The sequence below is a fragment of the Photinus pyralis genome, unplaced genomic scaffold (genome assembly GCF_008802855.1).
Source record: "Photinus pyralis isolate 1611_PpyrPB1 unplaced genomic scaffold, Ppyr1.3 Ppyr1.4_LG3b, whole genome shotgun sequence".
Taxonomy (NCBI): domain Eukaryota; kingdom Metazoa; phylum Arthropoda; class Insecta; order Coleoptera; family Lampyridae; genus Photinus; species Photinus pyralis.
In genome coordinates, this window is record NW_022170510.1 from 25,717,937 (window position 1) to 25,741,491 (window position 23,555).

At 35.4% G+C, this 23,555-nt stretch overlaps 3 protein-coding genes across 3 annotated transcripts in view; 2 read left to right on the forward strand and 1 right to left on the reverse strand.

Moving 5' to 3' along the window:
- Positions 1-23,555, forward strand: part of LOC116166666 (ionotropic receptor 25a-like) — a 266,463-nt gene that overhangs the window by 31,515 nt on the left and 211,393 nt on the right. The gene's annotated exons all lie outside the window — the stretch shown is intronic.
- On the forward strand, positions 14,172-17,060 carry LOC116166674 (nuclear receptor-binding factor 2-like). Its single transcript, XM_031481720.1, has 3 exons — positions 14,172-14,365; positions 14,448-15,093; positions 16,223-17,060. The coding sequence occupies exons 1-3, from the start codon at positions 14,342-14,344 to the stop codon at positions 16,435-16,437; spliced, it is 885 nt and encodes a 294-aa protein (XP_031337580.1). The 5' UTR covers positions 14,172-14,341; the 3' UTR covers positions 16,438-17,060.
- On the reverse strand, positions 18,619-21,584 carry LOC116166675 (transmembrane protein 127-like). Its single transcript, XM_031481721.1, has 5 exons — positions 21,386-21,584; positions 21,098-21,335; positions 20,879-21,043; positions 20,221-20,355; positions 18,619-19,369 (listed from the first exon to the last, which is right to left on the reverse strand). The coding sequence occupies exons 2-5, from the start codon at positions 21,318-21,320 to the stop codon at positions 19,197-19,199; spliced, it is 696 nt and encodes a 231-aa protein (XP_031337581.1). The 5' UTR covers positions 21,321-21,335; positions 21,386-21,584; the 3' UTR covers positions 18,619-19,196.

Here is a 23,555-nt window from a genome sequence, read left to right on the forward strand (position 1 = left end):
GTGGTAGAAAAATTAAACAACAAAAAATTACCACAAATCGTAGTAAAGGAAAGCATTGCGGTAAAAGAATCCATTTGTTCTTTTCTGGCGGCCTAAGATCTGCCCTAAATACGACATAAAAGAGGGTTTTGGGTTAATTCATTCGCGAAAAACTGGAAAAGGATTTAACTTTTTAATTTGAATGTAAAAGTATTTATAGTGTCGCAAAAATCTCGAAACACAGACACCTTTTCAGTTTTCCACTGATAATTCCTAAACGATGCATTTCGCAAACAATTTTTCCTTTTGATAAATTGACTTCAATATCTGTGGCAAATTTTGGGTGAGAGTACCATATGTTTAAAATTATGTTCAAGTCCGTGGAAAATATGCGAAGAGTAAATAAGCATAGATACTTGATAAAGCGACGTTGAATGTTTTCTAAATTATTTTCATAATTTTTAAATGAGGTATTCCAGACTACACAATCATATTCTAACTGACTTCTAACCAATTATAGGTATTGCTGTGTGCACTGATCCGTAGGCCAGATATACCGTACACAAACACCTCTCTTTGCAGCACCTTTGATGGCCAAAACTTCAAAACATCGAACAATAATTAGCCGTGAATTCGGTTTCCGGCTTTACAAAAAAACCTCTTCAATCATCAAACTCACATTATTCGAAACTTAACTCGCAAGAAGCGAGATAAAAAAACGAAACGTAACTCGGTGCTGCACGTAATTTTCAAAGAAACGTATTTCTGCGTTGACTGTGGCAAAAAGCGACGCTTATCTTGTTAACGTCCTATTTACGGCGAAACCCTTCTTCCGAAAATCAAAATTATAACAGCCAATCATACACAGTCTATCCCCACAACGTACGTTAATATACCAAAAAATAGAAGTCGAATAATTTTTATAAATCAATTTGTTATCAAACATTAAGAGATAAATCCGAACTTAAATTCTAGGAAAAAATAAAATTTCAGAAAAAAGGACACGATAAATCACATCCACCTGTCAATTAAATCAAGCATTTACAATTGATAACAGATAAAGACTCAACAATTCCCAGAAATTCGCTTTCTCGCTAGAAGCTCGTTAATAATTCTAAATTTCTTTGACAAACAATCCTTTTGCCAACAACTAACTGATTCTCTCTCCTTTTTTTTTTAAATTGGCGGACGCACTTTGCCAATCACTTGTTTGATGGATATTGACGATACATCACTTCCATTTGGTACAAACTCTTTTTAGCTGTAGGTATCTTTAGATTTGAGATCCATTACTTGAAGTACATCGCACTTTTGTTGTACAACACATAAATACCTATACAAACTTTATTTGGTTGCGCTCACCACCAAGAAATTCGCACAATATAGTCACCCTCACTAACAGTTTCAAGAGAGACAGGTTGGATTGAGCTATCGCCATTGTCTTCTTCAAACTCTTCAGACTCGCTGCGTTTCATAGACAGTGACTGGTAGGTTGTTGATTCTCTTCATATTCTGTTTCTTTTGGTGTCTTTCATTGTAATCTTTTTTTCTCCTTCAACTTGTTTTTTCTGTCTCCAGTTTATTCTTTTTTGCCTTTAATTTTTGTTGTTTTTTAAATCTTTTTTCTTTTCTCTTTGTTCGTTCTTTATCCTGCTTCTGCTTACTTTCTTCCTTTTTTGTAATAACTCAATGGTACAGAATACCACCAAGTATAATCCAATACATGACATTCCCAAAATCCAATCTAATGGTTCCCGCTATTTCTTATAGTACTAAAATAATAGCTTTAAAACGGTTTTGAAAATTATACTTTTATTAATATAAGTCAATTCTATTCAAAAAGTAATCGAATCCAATGCATGACACTCGTCACCCATTGGTGTTACCAATGTCGAATAAGCCAGTGCTCGACACCAACCATAAAAAATGTCTGCCTTGTATTTTAGAAAATTAAATAACCAAACAACGACCATTAACCTACAATGCATTCTCACGTTGGGAGATGTTTTTAATGTTAAATTAAATTACATTTTCTAAATTTCCTCCTTATGGAATTGCTGAAGAATAAGCAAATAAACACGTGTTTTCCAACGTTCGAGAACAAATTTGTTAGGTTAATATAGCGGAATTAACAGAAACATCACTTTTTTAGATTCCAGATTGCAGTTACGCCCCTTAGCGGCCATTTCAGAAACATATTTTTTAGCTTTTTCTCGCAAGCCTCTACGATAGATAGGTTCTCAGATACAGTACCTCGCATTCTTAGTTGGCCACCCTGTAACGTTATTTTTTTCAAATTTTGAAGGTGCCTGGCAAAGTGTTAGCCCCGTTACTTCTCAGCGAGGTTTGCAATTCTATGTTTGGGTATTCTTGGAGAAGTATTGGACAAGTTTTCAGGGTGCGTCAAATACCTATCCAAAAATGTCTATACCAGTTCTCGGACTATAAAGTGACTTCGATTGTAGAAGATAATACACCGTCCATTCAGTGGCATGTTGCAAAAACAGAAGAAAAGTTTGTAGCTGCCAAATTCAAATCCAGTAAAGCCTATTATAAAGAATATGAAAAGCTGTTTTTGCGGATGAGCAAGCAGCATCTTACGAGCAAAGTTTTAAATGCATCGATAATACTGGCGCATATACCTACATATGAACGAAATGACAAAGGTATTTAAATCTTCTATCCTTTGGTGCACTCATTCAAAACTTCAAACACTGCTGCTATTAAATAGTGGCACAAATTTGGCAGCATATCTACCCTCCTAAATTATACGCTTTTGTAAAAGCTTCGAACAAAAGATAGGTGCAAGCTAAAGAAGCGTTTTTCATTTACATGAAGCGACCTAAGAAGATTTTTTATTTTGGCTCCAGATGACAGTTTCATAAGTCATACTTGAAGTATCATTACTGCGTGTTTTAGGCCCGATTTCGCACGCATTTTTGTGTTCAAAATGGAAATTGTGATATGATAAAATTTATGTAAATGATATAATAAAAAACACATTTTGTTAATTATATACTTACACTTAACATTTTTCAGAACTTTAGTTTTTAGTTTTATTTAAAGATATCTAATAGTCCCGAAACTGCATTTTACCAGCTTATAAATTAATATAACAAAATACTGAACGATCCACCTCATCGTTAACCCAATGGAACAGGAATTTCTCACTCAATTAGGTTTTTGAATTTATGACCCAATTCTCAACTTTCCAGCTATGAAAATGAGTGACGGTGCTCTCACGGACAGATGCTGTGAGAGCATTAATTTTGTCAGTGAGGGTTCATGAAATAACCTTTGTTTTGTTATGAATAACTTGTTTCGAAGTTTCAAAGAACAAGGGCGGTTTTTCAGAATCGCAACAAAATTACGAGCATCATGAAAAAACCTCACTGTCGATGGTATAGTTGTAGGTATGTATACCTACTACATTTGCTAAGCCGTATAATATACGACAAATAACCACTTTTTAATTTTATTTCATGTGGTAATTTGTGTAATATGCGGCACTTAGATTTAAATTTTGAATTTAGTGTATAATAACAGCACTGGCTTTCAGTGGTAAATTCTCTTATTTACGGATGTACATAAAAAAGGGTTAATCGTCTAATTACAGTTATTGTTTGAAACGTATCCGGTAATGAACCAATTTTGCCAATTAAACTTTCAAGACGTTCAACTTGAACTACGAACTTTTTTCGTAAATTTTTTCTCGACTTAAACGTAATTAAATACTCGCACGTAGTTCCTACTTGCAAGTTACATTCATAATTTTGTTTACATGCCTGTTTTTATTTATTGAAAGTGCGCGTAGGTGTCACAGGCGCCAGTTTTACTGACGTAACTTTCATCAGGCTGTTTACGGGCACGCGTTTACTTTCCGATTATGGTCATATAAGAGGCTAAGATTTGTTAATTAGAAAAGAATGAATAAATTTGGTTCCAACCGGTATTTAGAACCAAACGTGCGTTTAGTGCGTAGGAATAAACGTTATTCGATAAAAGTGTACAAGATGTCCATATTCGATATTAACTAGTGTACGACTATACTATGTCACTTGTTTTAGAATTTGATAGTGCGGTACCTACCTACAATGTTTTACTAATAAAATTTTTTCCAAAGGTGATTATATTGTACCTAGTTGAAAGAAGAATTTTGAACCTCGATTTTTTGTATCAAAAAAGCATGAACTCTCAGAACGGTCGGACGTCCTTTTTCGTGAACCCCCACGCCAAGTTCTGTCATGAGAAGAAGAAGGACTTTGGAGCAACGATATGCGATAAAATTTTGCGTCTAAAAGACGGCGAAGAAAACGTTTGATTGGCTCACGCAGGCCCTCAAAGATGATTACTTGTCTTATTCGCAAGTCATTAGTCAAGAAGTGGTACAAGTCGTTCAAGGAAAGTCGGGAAGAAGCTGTCGATGAGCGTCCATGAACGGAAGATTTTACTCGTGTGTAAGAATTGCCGAACAAAGACCAGACCGCCGAATGAGTGTTCGTTTGATGTCAGAATAATTAAATTTACCAAAAACAGATGTTCATTGAATGGTTTCAAAAGACTTGGCAAAGCGTAAGATTTGCGCCAAAAATCTTAATTTGTAGACTCCACCTGACAACGCGCCGAGTCACAGATCCTTCGTTGTCAACTACTATCTGATCCGGATCGGTGTTTCATTGGTGCCACAGCCTCTCTATAACCCTATGTAGCCCCGGTATACTTCTTGCTTGTTCCCAAGGGGTTCCACCTTTTGGTGGTTGTCTTTGTTACCGGTTTGTCCTTGTTGCTTTTGCCGTTATCGTTAATTTTTATTCTTCATTGAAGAATTCGACTTCGTTGAGTCCCTTTATCTGTACTGTCCTTATCTTTGCTTCTTTAAAGCTCGCCATTAAACATTCGATATCGGGTATAACTGCTGAATCAAGAATTTGACCTCGAGCTGCAATAACACTAACACGACGCTGTTTCATTCACACCTAAAATCGCGCTGTGAAAGACGAGGTGCACTGCGTTGTGTGTACTGACCCAATAAGCGCTTTATCTTGCTACTATCAATTTTGCAGGTATAAATTAACTATTCCGCGCTATTATAAGCTTTTTCTACTACAACTATTCGGTTACAATAGACACCTTTAACTCGGCTTTCTTTGATCATATTTTAATCTCAATGACTCGCTTCATTTACCTCATCCTGAATATACCAATCCTCAAAATCAACCACATTGTTTGGCATATGTCGCGGCCCAGCGCAATGGGGACAAAGTGATGGAGAGATTCTCATCATTCTGGGAGAGGCGGCTACGCCAGGCATTTACAAAAGTATCAAATATCAAGTTGTTACTTTATATTTCCTTTCCTTTCAATGCAACATACTCGTACATTCGCACACAAAAGATTATCGTGGGGTATCTATATTTAGATTATACATTTTTTACTAATCTACAATTTTGTATATTCGGAAGCTCGATTATTATGTGTCTAAGTGGCAGAGCATTGGGCTACATAGCTAATTAAGTTTTCCTTCAGTTCGTAAGGTAAGTACCGGAGTAGTATAGAACAAATAAAGATTTTCTGCAGGGGCACCTCTAAAGAGACAATAAATAAATAAAAAAGGTCGTTAAATTCCCCATTTTCCCCATATTTGTGTATACTGCTGTGGAACTCACGTGGGTATTGTGACAGAAAGGAACAAAAATGGACCAATATCACGTAGAACTCAGGGCTACTCATTATTTCAGTAAATGAAATTATCACCCCGTTATTCGAAATTTACTTATTTTAGTTTAAAAATTAAACTTAATCTAGGTACCCTGAAATAAATTTGATGTTCGTCAATTAGCAAATAAAAAAATTAGTAAATGTTATTACGCTGTCTTTTAAACTTGCTAGCTTCTCTCACTATTTAATTACCGAAAACCAATAAGTAAGTAGGTTGTTCAATGTGAGAACTACTGGAAAAGCGGGCAATTGAGACTATGGATCATATCCATCCATTTTTTTACATACTTAGATGTAACACCCTGTATAACAATACATTTACACATAAAGGGAATTTTCTTAAATGTATACACATGGGCTACGTATAGGTACTTTAAAAAACAGATCAAACGCATGCAATTTTGATACTAGCACAGACAAAATACTTTAAAATAATATATTTATATATTATATAAATATTTTAATCTGGATACTAGTATCACGGCATGGAATATAATTATGACTGTAGGCAACCAACATTACACGCGATAAACTGGTGCTGTTTTTACCACCCTAATACCAAAGAGTACTGGGTACTCTTTGCTAATACCATGTTAAAATTTCACCCTTAGCGCCTTTGCTGTACATCTTTGTGTTAAAAATCACAATTTGATGTCAATAATAAAAATAAAGACTATTACTTTTCACTCAACGCTAATAACGGGCGATCAAAAATTAGTTCCTGGCGAGTCGCCTTTGGAAGTTCAAGTTAAATACGAATTCCCATGTAAATAAAAATTCCAAAGGTGACTCGACAGCAACTCATATTTGATCGCATTGTAGCTAACCCTAATTTACATTACTGTTTCTATAGCATACGCAGATTATCATTTGAAACAAATTCGTGTTAAGTTGGTTGCCTATTATAGCCATCCATTTGATTCGTTTTTTAGAGCATTTTTGCAAATTTATTTGTAAAAAGTAGCTTTTAGGGCCCTATTCTTGAACGCGTGACTACCGTGTGAGTGAGTGAGTATGACGTCATCTCGAGCGATTTTCATATTTTCGTATTCTTGACGCTTTAAACCGTTCGAGTGGTTGACTCACACTGTCACATGTCGAGCGCTTTCAGTCGATCAGTTTTTTTTCAGTGACTTGAGTTGTGCGATCCTTTTAAACTGATTTTTGGTGATCTTACTCGTATATTTTCCTGAATATTAATGTATTAATAATGAGTTGCTGTTCCATTAAAACAGTTTGTTGCCGTAAGTGCTCAATTTTTGCGTCGTAATAGTCTTTTTTTATTTTTAATTTTTTATTCAAATATTCTGCATATTCCGCCCTCGATTCTTCTGCCGTTCGCTTCTTCCCTTTTTTAACAATTTCTGAAGCTGCTGAACCAGTTCTGGTTAGATTCTTGGATGTCGTGGGTTGCGTAGGTGGGATTTTGGTTACCTCGTCAATGTTGATAACCTCGATGTCGACTTCGTCAACAGGGTTCAATATTATGGGATGAACAATTGCACCACTGGAATTGGAGATCATGGATGTGGCTAAAAGGACAAGGAAAAATTGTAACGTGAAAGTTGTTAAAAAATCGTAGCCTATATACTTGTATCATTCGCATGGAAATTGCAGACACTTTCTTTAATTAATGAATCTCCTTCTACCACTACCGGCTTGATAAAAGTGTCCACAATATCCTGCTCGAATGTGGTCAATTTTTCATCACTGGGGGGACCGCCACCTGTTTGGTTTGTTGACCGGTTGATTCTGGCAGCTTTCGCCTTTACGCGAGAATATAAATCTTGCCAAGTCTAAAATTGCAACAATATATATAGCTTTAATAAGGTATTGAGTTGCATATTAATGAAAACATTACTTTTCGCCAATTTTTCCAATCTTTGTAAGGCCTTCCAGTGCTATTCAAAGATGCTGCAACCGTCTTCCACTTCTCGTGTATATTTTTGTTGGTAAAATTAGGTGACGTTTTCCCTGCCACGACGTTTTTATTTTTTTTTAAAAACTGAACAAGTATCAGCTTTTGCTCTTCTGAAGCGCGAGACATATTTTAATTTTAAATTTGAATAAATCGCAAAAATTACAAACGCAAGCGCAATGAATCACAATTTGACAGATTCAAACAAGTGACATGAGAAAAAAGTGAGAATACAGTGGTGCCAAGTTGACAAACTCGAGCGGTTTTCAATTAGTGTCAAGAATACGGAATTTGGTGAGTGAGTGAGTCACCGATGACAAAGTTACCCACTCACCGATTTTTATCGAGCGGTTCAAGAATAGGAGTCTAATCTCACTTTGGCTGGCTGGCTGGCTGGCTGACTGGCAGCAAATGTGGGCGCGTAGAAGAACTCTTGTAGAAAAGCAACGGGTGTACGTGTATCTACAAGGCCGTGTAATTTGTCAACCTTAGGGACAGGGCTACATGATGTGGAGTTGGCGACATCTGGGCGAAATCCTCGAGCGTAGTTTACTAACGTAAAGGTTTTTCAGTTTTTTCCTATCTTCTACTACAGTTTTGGTCCGATTCTTTTCAAATTGGTGTCGTCGGAAAGATGTTGTAAACACGCACAACTCCTGCGTGGCGGAATTTTGTTTTTTGTCCTAGGGGCGAAATTAACGACCTTTTTTGCAAGGCGTTGCGTTGCGAATTTTGTCACGCGGTTTAACGTTTCGTAAATCTTGAATCGCTGTCTCTCTTTCTCGTGTCGCCAATGGAAGCTCGAGAAGTGCCCCAAAAATTAAGTACTATCTTGTGGAAGGTTTTTAGCGAAATCCACCAAAATGTGGGGTAATATAAGTACCTATGCACCGAAAAAGGGAATGTGGTAGCCCCCGACACGATCTTCCTGATGGTGGAGTCAAATCTTCAAACGCGAATTGTGGGTGAACAGAACGTCGGAAGTGGGTACCGTCAAAGAGAATGTGGTAGTTCCCGACACGATCTAACTGATGGTAGAGTCAAATCTTCAAACGCGCATTGGAAGGGAACGGGACATCAGAAATGGATACCGACAAAGGGAATATGGTAGCCCCCGACAAGATTTTACTGGTGGTGGAGTCAAAACTTTAAACGCGAATTGTGGGTGAACGCGGAAAGTAGGAAACGGGTAACGACAAAGTGAATGTAGTAGCCTTCGACAAGATATTTTATTGATGGTTGAGTCAAAAGTGGCTAATAGAATACTGATCTGCCACACAAAAATGCGCTGAAGTTCCTTCGATCTCTTCGAGGACTTTGATAATTTTTTTTAGTATAGGTACATAGCCCATAGATACATTAAAAAAATTATCTGCATGTACTTACAATGTACATACAACTTATCAAGTAAATCTACCTGATGAACTTTTGTTTCAGGATACTCTTAAAGTAGATACACCTAATGTAGACTTTTCAATACCATATGCTCACATTTTTGTGTAATCATATTGATTTCATATTGTTTTCTAATAGGTTCTGTCTGATTTTAAAGCATCCTTTGAATACACAATCGCTTCAATGACGTTACGATAATATTTCTACTTATAATTCTTACGTAACTTAATTAGCCGATTGAGATATTTATTATTTTATAGCGATATCTAGAATAAAACGAATAACATAATTTATTGTCGGTCATACGGTAGATTATTTTTTCGATTGGACACAGTGTTATATGCAGCGCTGCATTGTTCTTTGTTTAATTCAAATTTAAAATCCCACTCTCTATAGCAAATTGTAATTTATTATTACATATTTTACAACATAATTCGTTCAGACTATTGTTAACATACAAGTCAATTAAATATTACACTTCCTATACCCAAGTTGGTACGTTTAAAATACGAACATTGCTTAGAAACGGATTTCTACGAAATTCAAACAATTTGGGACGGGTTTAAAAATTTTGAAGGGTAATACGAGTATATAACCATTGGTAACATGAAATAGGTACACGTCCTGTCAGTGCTTAGTGCTTAAGTTCACCAGACGAAGCGCTTCATGACCGCTACCTAAAGGCGGAAATACTCTAGCGGGATTTCTCGTGCGCATATAGCAGTGTGGAAGTGTAAATACCATCGTACGTCCGACTTTACGGTGGTATGTACATTTGTACATCTTCACAGTGAACCCGGGGTAGAACGGGGTACTTAACGTTTGAAAATTTTTTTTAGAAAATTTAACTAAGTACATATCCTTACCATTTTTCCTTGGAAGTTAATTTGATGTTATTTCCAACGATTGTTACAAAAATATTTCATTATTTCCTTTTCTGAATTTTGGTATTTATTTTTTTGTCCAAATGTGCTAATTCCCCATTGTGCCCCACCTATGGGGCACATTGGGGTACATGTGAATATAGCCATTCAACATACACGTGGGGCGGAACGGGGTATGCCCGGGGAGGTGCGGGGTATGCCCGGGGCGGGACGGGATATACCCCGTTCTGCCTCTCCCCATTCTGCCCCAAGAGTATTCATCGCGACTGTGACTAAATAAAAATAAATGCATTTGAACTAATAATTGCGTTTCCATGGAGTTTAGTCCTGTCTATGAACAATAGCATCCATTTTTGAGTGACAGTAAATCGCGAATGTCAATAAAATTATTCAATTGGGGGTTATTATGGATCACTATGGAAAAAAATTTCGGGTGCAACACGTGTTGAAAGTGTCTTCTTTCCATGAATTTGCTTGATTAACTCGGGCTTCGCCCTCATTAATCAAACTGTAAATTCATGAAAAAAAGTATCACTTTCAAAACTAGTTGTACAAATAACTATTTTTAATCTATGTTCTGGTGCCAAGTGAAATCATGGGAGGCCTACGATCAACGTGTCTAGACCCCCAGCCGGGACACACAAAAGGCCATTATAGGCACCTTTACAGACCCGAATACGTATTCACTATTCTCCCATGCTTTAATGAGATTCCTTATATGCCAGCCATTGGTATTTTCCTTGATTTGTCTAAAGCGTTTGATACCGTGTGCCATCAAAGGATGTTACACAAATTATATATACATATGGAATACTTAGAGGAAATGTATACGATTTAGCAGTTATTTAACTGGTGGAGAACATGAACAAGTTCAGTTAGATGAGAGTTACAGTGATATACAAATAATTACTTACGGTGTTCCTCAAGGAACAGTGTTAGGACCGGTATTATTTAGGGTGTGGGTAAAACACGGATCCGGACCCGGGCCCGGACCCGGACTTGGTGGGTAAAAGCCGGACTCGGACCCGGACCCGGACTTGGTTGGTAAAAGTTGGACCCGGACCCGAACAAAGCCACGGTCAGGGATCACTTTTATGGATTTTTTGTAGTGATCCTTTATAGTTTTATTATTTTCCGTAAACACTCTTTTTAACAGCGGCTGCTTGTTCGAAATTTGGACTGCGACTTCTTTATGGTTTAGGAAAGAACCATCAATAGGGGCAACAGTTACAGGGATTCTTGTGGATCGGGAACGGTAAAAATACAAAGGCGACCTCATACAATTAGAAATAGCGATTTTTGTGAAATTGTAACAGTAGCTCCTTTGAATAAAAGGAAATTCATTGTGGGTGTGTCACGCATGAGCAGAACCAGCTTCCTTATCTATTGTAAAATATCTGTCTCTATAAAGCCCCTTAAATATGGAGCAATAAATTTTTTTAAACATTACAGACGTTCCCGTAAACCGAGTAGATATTGGTTTATTGGACATGATATAGTCGACCTCAGTAACCTTCCAATAAAATAAAACATCAAATTAATATACAGCAACATTCACGGAGCTTGTTCGTTAATAGTTATTTACGTTATAAGTCCGGTAGGTTACTTGTAACAGTACGAGTTAGACATTATGGACGAGGCGACGTCAGGAGCCGAGTCAAGAATGTCTTAAACGAAGCCCATTTTCCATGAATTATCAGTACTTGCCGAAAGCTGATATAACGGACTATGTAGGTATGTGTACAGGAAAATATGTTTTCTTATAAATAAGAAACTGCATTGCGCATTGCTGATGTTTAAATTATGCGATATGTTTCCTGAAGTATAAGAAGCAATTGGATAAAATTTCAAAAAATATTTCTACATATAAGGAAATTAATAATAATAATAATAATAATAATAACCACACAAATACAACTTCAAGAACAAAGAAACACCATAAATACAAGTAAGACAACATGCACCACAAAGACAGGTCCACCCAATAAAATTACATGTCCTAGCACAGTTAAAAAACACAAAACTCCTTCTTCACAGAAGCACACCACGTTATCACAACCCACTCGTACTCAACCCAAACGCAACAACCTTAACAGCACTACAGGCTCACAAAATACTGTAATGTCTCCACCAATAACCCAAGCAACCACACAAATACAACTTCAAGAACAAAGAAACACCATAAATACAAGTAAGGCAACATGCACCACAAAGACAGGTCCACCCAATAAAATTACACGTCCTACCACAGCTAAAAAACACAAAACTCCTTCTTCACAGAAACAAACCACGTTATCACAACCCACTCGTATTCAACCCAAACGCAAAGCCAAAGAAACACTTACACAATAAACTCCATTTAATAAAATTACAGGAATTATTATAATGATTTGTTTGTTTGTTTTGTTTCCCTCTTTCCTGATAGCGTTGGCTATTGTGCCCATCAATAGCTATGTTGGTAAGTATGAAATACATACTATCTCTAGATTTTCAATGTGAGGGTGTGAATTTTTGTTTTATTTATTTATTTCTTTTATTTTTTTTAGGACCCTACATAACTTCACCAGACACAGACACAGACACTAATCGTTACTTGATTTTAATCCGTGCGATTAGTTAACCAGGCTAGACCTGAGTTCTCACAAGATACACCGACCATAATAATAATAATAATAATAAATGTCTTTATTAGGCATTTAAACAAAGTAAATATCTGAATAATTGACATTGCGCAGCGTGCGCATGCGCACATATGATTTTTACAATATGAGATATGCTTGTCTTTGTTAGAAGCATCTGTCATTAAAATTTTTTTTTATTTGCCGCTTCAGAGAAATTCCTTTGCAAATAAGAAAGTTGGATGTGCGCATGCGCAGATCAGATTTGAAGGATTCATATTAAAATTTTTAGAAAAATCGCTTTAAAATAATTTTTCATTTTTTATAGTTTTCCGGAAAGCTAGAAGGTTTCCAAAGCAAACTCTTTAATAGACAATTATTGTTGCGCCGTAATCCCAAGTCCGGGTCCGAGTCCCGGTCCGGGTCCGGGTTTTACCCACACCCGTATTATTTACATTGTATATAAACAGCTTGCTCTGTCTAAATACTATAGGCAGACTATTCAGTTTTGCTGACACTGACAAAATAGTTGTTAATCGTTGTAATCTACTACAAAATCACTGGTCCAATATCCAATTGGGACCCACCTGCCTTTTGAGTTTTCTATCTGTGACAAAATTATTTCGTACAATTTACAATACTGGTATAGCGTAGTGGTGTTGGACGTGCCCACCTATTATCTTCAATTAAGCAGCACAAAATTGTTATTGGGTAGCAATAAATAGCAAAAAATTATTGGTATAATGTAAGCTAAGAAGAATTACTTCGAAGCTGAACTTCGCCTCAAATTTCTACAAATTTAATGTATCGTTTATTTTTGAGTCAATAAAGTTAAAGTTAGTAAGTGTCTCTTGTATTTTGCCGAATATGTAGATATTTACTGGGTACTGCGGACTGCCACAGATATACTGGGTGGTGACTTGAACAACGCACCATGCATACTATAGTTTTTAGGTAATGTTTTGAACTTTGAAACCAAGAAATTGGATAAATAAAAACTGCCCTTTTAAGAAAATCAGTGCAGTGGTGCCATGGCAGTTTGAGATCAAACAAACCTAACTTAATGGCATTTACACTATTATGCTAATGGAAAATGCTTTTGTTTGATTTCATAATTCCATGGCATTACCGACTTTGTAAATGCGACAGTTATAAATTTTATAATTTTTACTGTTCCTGAATTTATAAAATAGGAAGCAATAGTATGTACGGATTTGTAATGTTTTTATCTATAAAAAACCTAAATAGACTTTATTTCTAAAATAATTAGGGAAGCCAATAATCACAAATGAAAAAATTACTATTGGAATTCCTATGGTGTTTCGTCAAATCACCACCTCGTATACGTTAGGGTTGAAGTGAGAATTCTGGTGAATGTGCACATTAACCAATCAAGGTAGAGATTTTCCTACGATGTTGGTTTCCTTCTCTCAATTATGGGTTATGTGTACACTTCCCTGGGAATGTTACAGTAACATAGTGTTTATACACGACGACGTAGATCTGGAGTACTGACATCTTCATGGGCCTACTGTGTAGTTATGGACTCTTTACTCTTTATATCATTTTCTGTAAACTGTCGTCATCTATGTTTAGTTCACATAATATTAATAAACTTGAAAAGTTGGTTGTGCCCCCTTTCAGTCAATCTACAAACTGCACGCAACAGTTTCCTTTAAATACAGTTAATTACATTTTGTTAAAGACGTACAGCTGTCAATTTCCAAAATAATACCACCAAATCATGGAGAGTTAACCAAAAATTCAAAAGTAGATTGTATAGTCTTTATCTTCGTCCAAATTTGGGTAATACTTTTTAAAGTACAAATATGGAACAATCAGCTTTAAATAAGGTGAGTAAACCAGAACTATTAATAGGAGCTTTGTATAATTAGGTTATCAGGTCACAAAACTACCATATTTAATCATTTTTAGGCCCACATTCAATACAGACGAGCTGAAAATTATTTACGTTATAGAAGATTTGAGGAGGCAATTGAATGTCATTCTATAGCTGCTGAATTATTGCAAGATGCCCTTTCGTTAACTGAAAATCCGCGCTCGTTGGAATCTTTAAAGTTACAAAGAGATTATCATCTGCGTCAAAAGCAAATAGTCTTAGTTAAAAAGGAGCAGTTTGAAAATTATAAAAAAGCGATCGAAAATCAAAGACAACGAATGCAGTGTCATTCGAACGCTGGCTTCGAAGATAATTTCGATCAAGGCAGTACCTCTTTACAAGTTGCTATTTATAGAACAATGGAAGAAGCGGACTCCTTATTAAATTTATTAATTAAGAAAAACAGCGGAGCTAATAGTGACAGTGAAAGTGTTAAGAGTTTCTCAACCGATACCGACGAAAGACTTTTGTCCATTGACACTATCGACAGCTCAAATTCTAATGCTGTTGTCGGCAGTAAACATCCAAAGGACGATAGTATTGTAATAGAAGAATTACGAATATTAAATGGTCAATTACATGCGTTAGTTTATAAACTTGTCACACAATTAGACGCAAGCACTCGAGAGGTAGACATGTTAAAGGAACAAATTCGACAACTAGAGAGTGAAAAAGTAAAAGGTAAATGAAATGTAGCATTAGTTGCTCTTTTAATTAACATGCATGAAACTACTCATATATCGCTATTAATGTAGAGATAAGCTTTCAGCTTCCCTTAAGGGTTTAGGGTCTAGGGGCCTATAACACAAGCCGTACAATTGTTAGAATATATTTTACACTTATAGCTTGTATAGCTTGTGCTATAGGCCCGAGGTCTGTGTGAAGTTAACATAATATACAAGTCAGACGTAAATAGCTCCCCCCCCCTCCTTCCTAAATTAGAAATTGTTTCAGATATCAAGTTGAAAAGTACAGGAGTATAAATACTACTTCTTGATTTAAAATTGATTGTTCTAGCCTTTGAGATTGCGTCTGTCCATCATTTAGAATTTTTTTAAATATAAGGGGGGGTCACGTATTACTTACCTCATTTTGAATTTCACAGTGAAAATAATAATTTTAAAAATGCAATAGATGTAGCTTGGTCGCAGGTGGCTAATCTTTTACCCACTTAATGGCCGCCTGATGGCGCCCTGATGTCGGTCTAAATTTCTAGAATATTCGCTACAATACGCAGTTTATATAGTCTCTTGTAAAGCATATCTTTTCTGCAATTAAAGATTGAAAGTGTTTAAGATCGTTGTCAATGTTTTGCCATTTAACCGAGGAAAATTTAGAAACCTGTCAAATATAATTTTTACAGCAAAATTTACATAATAAGAAATACTCAAAGAAATATGACCCATGTATTGGTATCAACCAAAAAATCAAATTGGTCGATAAATATAACAATTTTACAATTGACACATAATGACATAATAGAGTGGCAGAAACAACAAATTAATAACTATTGCCTGATTCCCGAGCTGATTCCCTCGCTGATTACTTAGCAGCTTTTCAAAACCCACCTCCCTCTGGTGGTGTCAAATCATTTCGATGAAAGCCTTTGCAAGTTGAGGCTACTTTTAAATGTAATAACTTCTGCATAACACGAGGCATAACATGTATTCGTCTCGTTAAGTAGACATTGTGTAGTAAACCATAACATAACCAGCTTGTTAATTTTTTGTTATCACAGATGAAATTAAGTGTATAATTGTTATAAACTTTATCAGTACTGTAAATCTCTAAACATGTTTTATTGTTTCAGTCCCCAATAAAAGCTCAAACTCCAATTTGAGGGTTACCACAACAGATTCATCTGGTGGCACATCTCCTTACGTTTTCACACCATGCAGTGAATTAAGCCCAGACATAAACGATTCGAAATTTTTACCTGTACTTTCACCCCTTGAACTCCCCAATTTTAATTTATCAACTTTTGTTAAGAAAAATTTAAATCAAAATATTAATTCGAGCACATAATTGTAAGTTGATGATTGTAAATATGTATATTTATAGGTACCAAATTTGTGTTCTACAAATCAAATATTGATATTTAGGTTTTATGTGTAAACAACGTAAGGCTTATTTTTGATGCTTTTTTGCTTGTTTTAAAATATACTAACAGTTAAATAAATGAACCATTGTTTAAATTAAAACTTATCAAGTTTGCTAACCTTTATTGTCCAAATTGTAGTTTACAGCTGCAAACACAGGTTTACATAACAGTGCTTTTCTCTAATCAGGGTCAAAGGCAGCTCAACTGTAGAATTGGTGGTAATGTACCAAATCACAAGGTATTCAGCTGCATTTGTAAATGAGGAAGAATTTAGAATGGAAGCTGAACTAAATCACAAAAGAATTGATATCTTTATCATCTTTCATACAATTGAGGTATCTGAGATCCATTACTTCTGACCGAGCTTCTGACCATCACTGTACCTGTCACAACCTTAAAAATGACGATCTCTAGCAGTCTGTCCCTGTACTTCTTAAGAGCTATGTCCCTTGTATTAATAATTAATGTGGAGGTGCAATTTACAAAATAAAGTCTTCATTATTTGTTTATACCTACTTCTGGTGATGTGGTTAACTTTGAGATAATTTTTTAGGATCGTCATAACACAGAGGGTGTTGGAAGAAAACAAGATATGGCTGCGTTTACGTAATATTTAATTTAAAAAAACAATTGTGTTCACAAATTCCAGTTAAATTTATTTAATTGGTGATTTTTTTGCAAAAGAAATAATTTATTGTTCTGTATTTTATAATTTTTTACATTTTGTAATTTTGTATAGTTTTGTATTTATGTATACCTTTAAAAGGATCAGTTTTGTTTAAGAATTTAGATTTTTACACTGTTATATTTTTAACTTACCTACCTATCCATGTTGATAATGCGTGCCTAAAGTGCTTATAAATTATTAAAATGTGGTAAATGTACTTTATTTCTAACTAAGTTAGGTATGTGTGACACTAATTACATTAAAGCGACATATTTAAATCAAATTAAAGGAACTTCCCATCTCTGCCACAGATGAAAAATTCTTACCTCAGCCATTGTTTAAATACTTTATAAACAATGCCTCAGCCCAGGTTCGAACGCCCGACCTTCCGGCTATGTAGCCCAACGCTCTAGAGGTACCACTGAGGCACATAGTCGGATGGAATTGCTTTCTTTTGTTTGAATAAATTTCTGTTTCTTTGCAACAATTTAAATAACTAATAATAATAATAATTGCTTTATTGCCAAACAGATATTCTCCAATTATAGGGCAAAATTGTAATTGATCTTTCAGGTCCAAAGACTGGCATTCCTTACTTTAGTTTTTTAATTTCTGTAGGTGGACGGTACTATATAATAATATAATGCGCCCTCCCGCTTTATAATGCTATACCTCGAAAACGGTTGGTCGTGCGAAAAAAATGTATATGAACAATTTTGTAGAGAATGCTATTTTACGTAAGTTTTGTTATGAGTTCTAATCTCAGGACGTTAGATGCACTGGAAGCGAGATTTTCGCGAAAAACTGATATTCATGACCTTTGGCAATTCAAGACGCACAAGGGTATACGTACGAGATTTTTTTGTGTTTCATTAGAACATCAAAACGAAGGTCTCTGCAAAAATTCAGCTTGTTCGGCCTCATTCCGCAGAGGAAGTTTTATTTCCCTGGAGTATATAACAAAAGTACGTACAGCGCTGGATTTACGGACGTACATTTTACATATTTATGGTTCATCTACATATAGGTACAGGGTCCAGCAGTGAAACAGGAATATTAAAAAAAAATCGCAATCTTAACTATTAATATTTGTTAAACTTTTTTACACAGATCTAATCTAAATTAGTAGAACTTAATGAGGATATATGAAAATGTCCATTTTTTGAAAACTATATCTGTAAGATGGCGTTTTTCGTTTCGAATACATTCTTCGTCTTTTGGTGAAGGATCCCATCTCATGTGTGTAGGATATCCAATGAAATGTTGATCTCCTGTTTGATTCACTCAGTTCGTCCCTAGTTCTGGGCGGGTTTAATTCAAAAACCTTGAGCTATAAGTAACGCCACAGAAAAGACTTTTTTCAAAACAAATCCAGCCTAAATCACCCAACCAAAATTTCATATAAATAAACATAGTAAGGCAATAATTTACCCACAAATCATAAAATAGTTTTAATTATTCTGTTTAGGTATGTACAACTTATACATATATAAGCAAAAATATAACACAACATTTTAAAACTAATTTTAGTACGAACTAAATCACATTTTAACTGTAAGTACCGAACTAGGCATCTATGGCATTGACTTCACCTACAATTGAATAAATCTCGTCTGCAACAACTTGGGTTTTTGACGTCATTCTATTCCATCATGAACCAATTTTAATATAAAGTCACTATTATTGCAGTAATGCCAAAGACTACAAAACCTAACCTTTAACGTTCACAATTTCGTATACTTACCTAAATTCGTAAGCGCATACCTCAAGAAATTTTAATTGTTTGTTGCAAGAAGCTGCCAAAAAAATAATGTAACACACGTAAATGCCTTTGTAAGGTAATTAATATAATGCTAATCTAATACTTGCATCATTTGGCTTGTTTGCATAGCGCCACCTAGTTAAAAATTATTTAAGTATAATAAATATATCTTTGATCACTTAAAAATAATTTCTTTGGATATGAATTTCATTATCACTAAAATTTACATAATTTGGTCTAATAGATATTCGACACTATGGTGTATATGGTGGCGGTGGTATACTGTAAGGCGGTGGAGGTGTTGGGCTGTCAAATGTTTCCATGTTATCACTGTACCTGTTGATAAGGCACCTTTCATCATTGCGATTCGAATCTGTCGCTTGCATTAGAATTACTGTACAAAACGTTCCTATTAGAACTATTCCACCTGCAAGAAAAAGATTGATGTCAGTATTAAGAAAACATAGTAGGTACAAAGATTGTTTATAATTGTAATGCATAAAAAAATTTACAATTTAGTATCCATGTTAAATTAAATTATCGAACAGAAAATTTAAAAAACCCTGGAAGGCGGTAAACAAGATCAAGATTTAATAATTGACGAAATAATGATTTTATGAAAACAAAAAGAAACAGTATAGTGGGAAATTCCTTTTTAAGTGAATGTCGGGACAATGTGAAGTTTTCCTTGACAATTTCAATTTTTTAAATAATGAATATGGCGACACAAATGACAAACTTGAAAATTTTAGTTTGGATTTAACGCACTTGGCAGTGAAATCAAAATTTAACGCAGCATATTTTTGTATGGAGGGCTCTGGGGCGCCGCCCTCCCTACAAAAAACACTAGATCACGTCGTGACGCATATTTCACATTTTATAAATTTTTAGTCATTTAACACAAAAGAAACGCTTCTCGGCAATTTTCCACTCAAAATGTTTTTGTCACCATGTTGCGTAGCCAAATGATTCGACGTATTTCCAAGGCAAAAAGTTCAAAAACGTCAAAATTTAATAGGCTATTTCTAAGCACTTGAGATATTACTGCTGAAGAAACTCTAGTTCAGAACATTCCCGACTTTTAAGAAAAAGTCATTGAACAATTCGTTTTAGATAAAAACAGAAGGATGGAATACCATTTCAAAAAGTACCAAAATTGTAAGCCCCTCCCCCCCAAATAGAAAGCCCGCCAGCCGCCAATGATGGGGTATATATCGGCCATATTTTAATCTGTGCTAATAGACCATAGAATAGATCTACAGATACTTTTATACATACCTGTTGAAGCAATTAAATAAACACCATATCCATATGCCACACTTGTATCTATCTCTGGATAAGTATTTTCTAAAGATTCTTCTAATAGTATGGTCACATAATAACATATACATATAATAGCAGTTATCCAAAATACTAAAAAAAAAGAAATGTGAAAGTAAACTGTTTTAATTAAGTACAAAAAGGGGTCATATTGTCACTACTTTTCACTTTTATGCAGTTATCGCTTTCTAAATAAGATTTACTTAGTCCAATCAATCATAGTTTTCTCGAATAATTTTGTAAAACAGCACCGATTTTCATAAGTTTGATTTAGATTCTGGTTACTTTCTTCTTCAAAGTTGACCCTATACTAGGGGTTACTTTTATCCTAGCCGCCCCTTCTCAGGAGTGCAATATGTTAAACTGAAAACAGGTTCGAGAATAGAGAGATTGATAATAAGCAATTGTTGTTTTTCACTCTTGATCCACCCCCGAAGTAAATGCAACCCCTGACCTAGTCAACTGTAAAGTAGAGTCTAAATTCAAATTTGTTTGCATATGTTCAATGACTGGATGTGCTTTCATTTGGATACGGCTACATAAAAGAGGTAGGTAAGTATGAATTGTAACTAACTCCACTGTAGAGTGCATGTTAATTCAGTAATTGCTTACGTACCTGTAAATGTACTAGCTAATGCATATCTACGAACAAACGTGTATATACTATTTTTTGGTCCTAGAATGTCAATGAAAAATCCTGCTAAAGAAAATATGATAGCCATAAATAGCAGTAAAATGATTGTCCGCATTAGATTCACAATGGTTCCGTTAATGCAGTATGCTAAAAGATTACATTCTTATAGAAACTACCTTTACCACACCAATATAAACAAACCGAGGTTATGTGTATCATTGTTTGAATAACCAAAAGAGAAAAACTGTCCAATCGCAAGGTACGGTGAACACACTCCTCCTTTAATGACAAACCAAGGGACCTGCACGAGAGACATGCTAATTAAAGTAATTGCGACGATATGAAATGCAGCCGGTACTAAATTGCGATACTGCAGTTTGGAATTCATCCACAGTGAACCGCGTCTGATCAAATTCCTGGGCATCTTTTTTAATTAAGCCTAAAAGTATTTTACAATTAATATCTGGACATAATCTCTTGCAAACTTACCTAAAATTAGAATGCCAATTAGGTACGCATTAAACAATTCGTTTAGAATTGGAGTTGTGCTATTTTAAATTAAACGAGTCCATTAGACGTGGTAGAAATATTTTTCGTTAAAGTAATTAGAACATAAAAGTTTAATTAATTGGTTTTATTATGATGCAAAATATTTAGTTTCAAAATTGTTTATCTGCGCATCTACGTACATAAACTCATACTGCCAACTTAAAGATGTTGAATTCATTTTATATACACAGCGAGTACAAACTAATATACCGGACGTTGTGTAATTAATGAGGCAACCAGTGGATACAAGAGTTGTCAGTTGCGTATGTATCGTTTTATAGTTGAACACCATTTATTCAGCTATAATTAATTTACGTATATATCGTGCCTGATGTCATATACTAGTATCAATACAAGTACTTTAAACATTTCAAGGTTTTTAATTTTTACGGATTGACTGATTTGATGTCGACTAAAATTCAGTAAACGCTCATAAAAAATGGATCCATTGAGGGCAGAGACTTGCTATAACTAGACCGCGCGTAACGTAGATTTTGCTATAAGCATTGAATAAGTACTTATTCAATGGTACAACTGTAAAGGCGCAGATAACCTGGCAAGTTACTTGCGACAATCTCGCACGAGAAACTTCCACATGTATTTACACTGTGAGCAATACGTGTCGCGATAAACTGTCCGGCAAGTTGGGTGAGCCATTGCTATCGCAATTTCTCACAAGTGTTTACACTAGCAACTCTTTTAACTTACGCAAATGCGGCGTTTTGGCGCCAATAGGACATGGTTGTGTTGCCGCGGCTGTAGTAGTTCGCTCTCATTAATCAAACTGCAAATTCATGAAAAAAAGTATCACTTTCAAAACTAGTTGTACAAATAACTATTTTTAGCGCATTTTTTAAGAATTAAAAAAAAAGTGGTGTTGTTTGCGTTTTGTCCGTCCGCCCGGACCCACTTCTAACGTTTTGTACTACTTTCTAGAGGAATGGTCCTAGAGTCCTGGAATTTTTGCAGTAGGTAGCCTATACCTTGAAGTTGTGCCAGACGGCCATGAAATTACGCTGTCTAAAAGCCCCCCCCCCCCGCCCCCACGAATTATTCCCTGAGATGCTGTTTTTGAAAGTAAAACGTGCATAGCTTTTACATACGACAACCAATTAGTCTCAGATTTTGCATACGCATGCCTTTGGTTGTTCTAAGTTAAACTTTAGCGAATGGGGGGGGGCGGGAGGTAAACACATGTTCTACGTCCTTCATAGTTCATGGTATTCTAATGAAAGGTCTCAACGAAATAAATTGGTTTGTACAAACTATAACTTTCCCGTGCGACTCTTTCGAGATCAGTGAGCGAACTAAAAGAACCGTTTTCTACCAACTACTGCCCTTTTTTCTGTCCTCTTATCAATGTACGGGGAGGAGGGGGGGGGGGAGTAGAACTAGTTTTATCCTTCGTGGTACTCTAATGAAAGGTCTCAACGAAAGGAATTAATTTCTACCAACCATAGCCCTCCTCCTCGGCCTCTTATCGTGATCGGGTATATTCACTTGTACCTCAAAAACGGATTGTCGGAAGAGGTTACTCAGAAAGGGCGATTGAGACGTCTGCAAGAAATATATCCAGTGGTGATGTCAAAACAAAAGCTATTTCGGTTTAAAAAAAATGCGTTTTATCTGCACAACAGTTGTGCACAATTTATACTTGTTTTTATACGTACGTCAGATGGCGCATTTCGCTGATCATATTCAAACAGCGAAGTATCGTTCGTTGCTAGGGTCAGAGAAGTTCAAAACAGGCAGAGAAATACTTCTCTGCCTTTTTTCCACTTCTCTGCCATTATTATTTATATGAAAACAGGAGACTTATCAAACGACCCGCGTATTTGTTTTTCCATGAATATTTCTGATAGCAAGAGTATCCGCCAAGGGTACTTTTTTTGTGCTCCACGTGTTTTAATTTTGGCTTTATCGTGCTAATTGCATGGTTTATAATATATAAAATTTATATAATCATTATCACATTTAATGTGATAATATGTGATAATGATAACTCTCCTAATCGAAGATGACTTAATTTACAAATAGTTGTGCGTGATATGGCTCATAGATTGCGAAATGTATGTTTGGTTTGTATGTTGGATAAGGTAGTTTGCTTGTC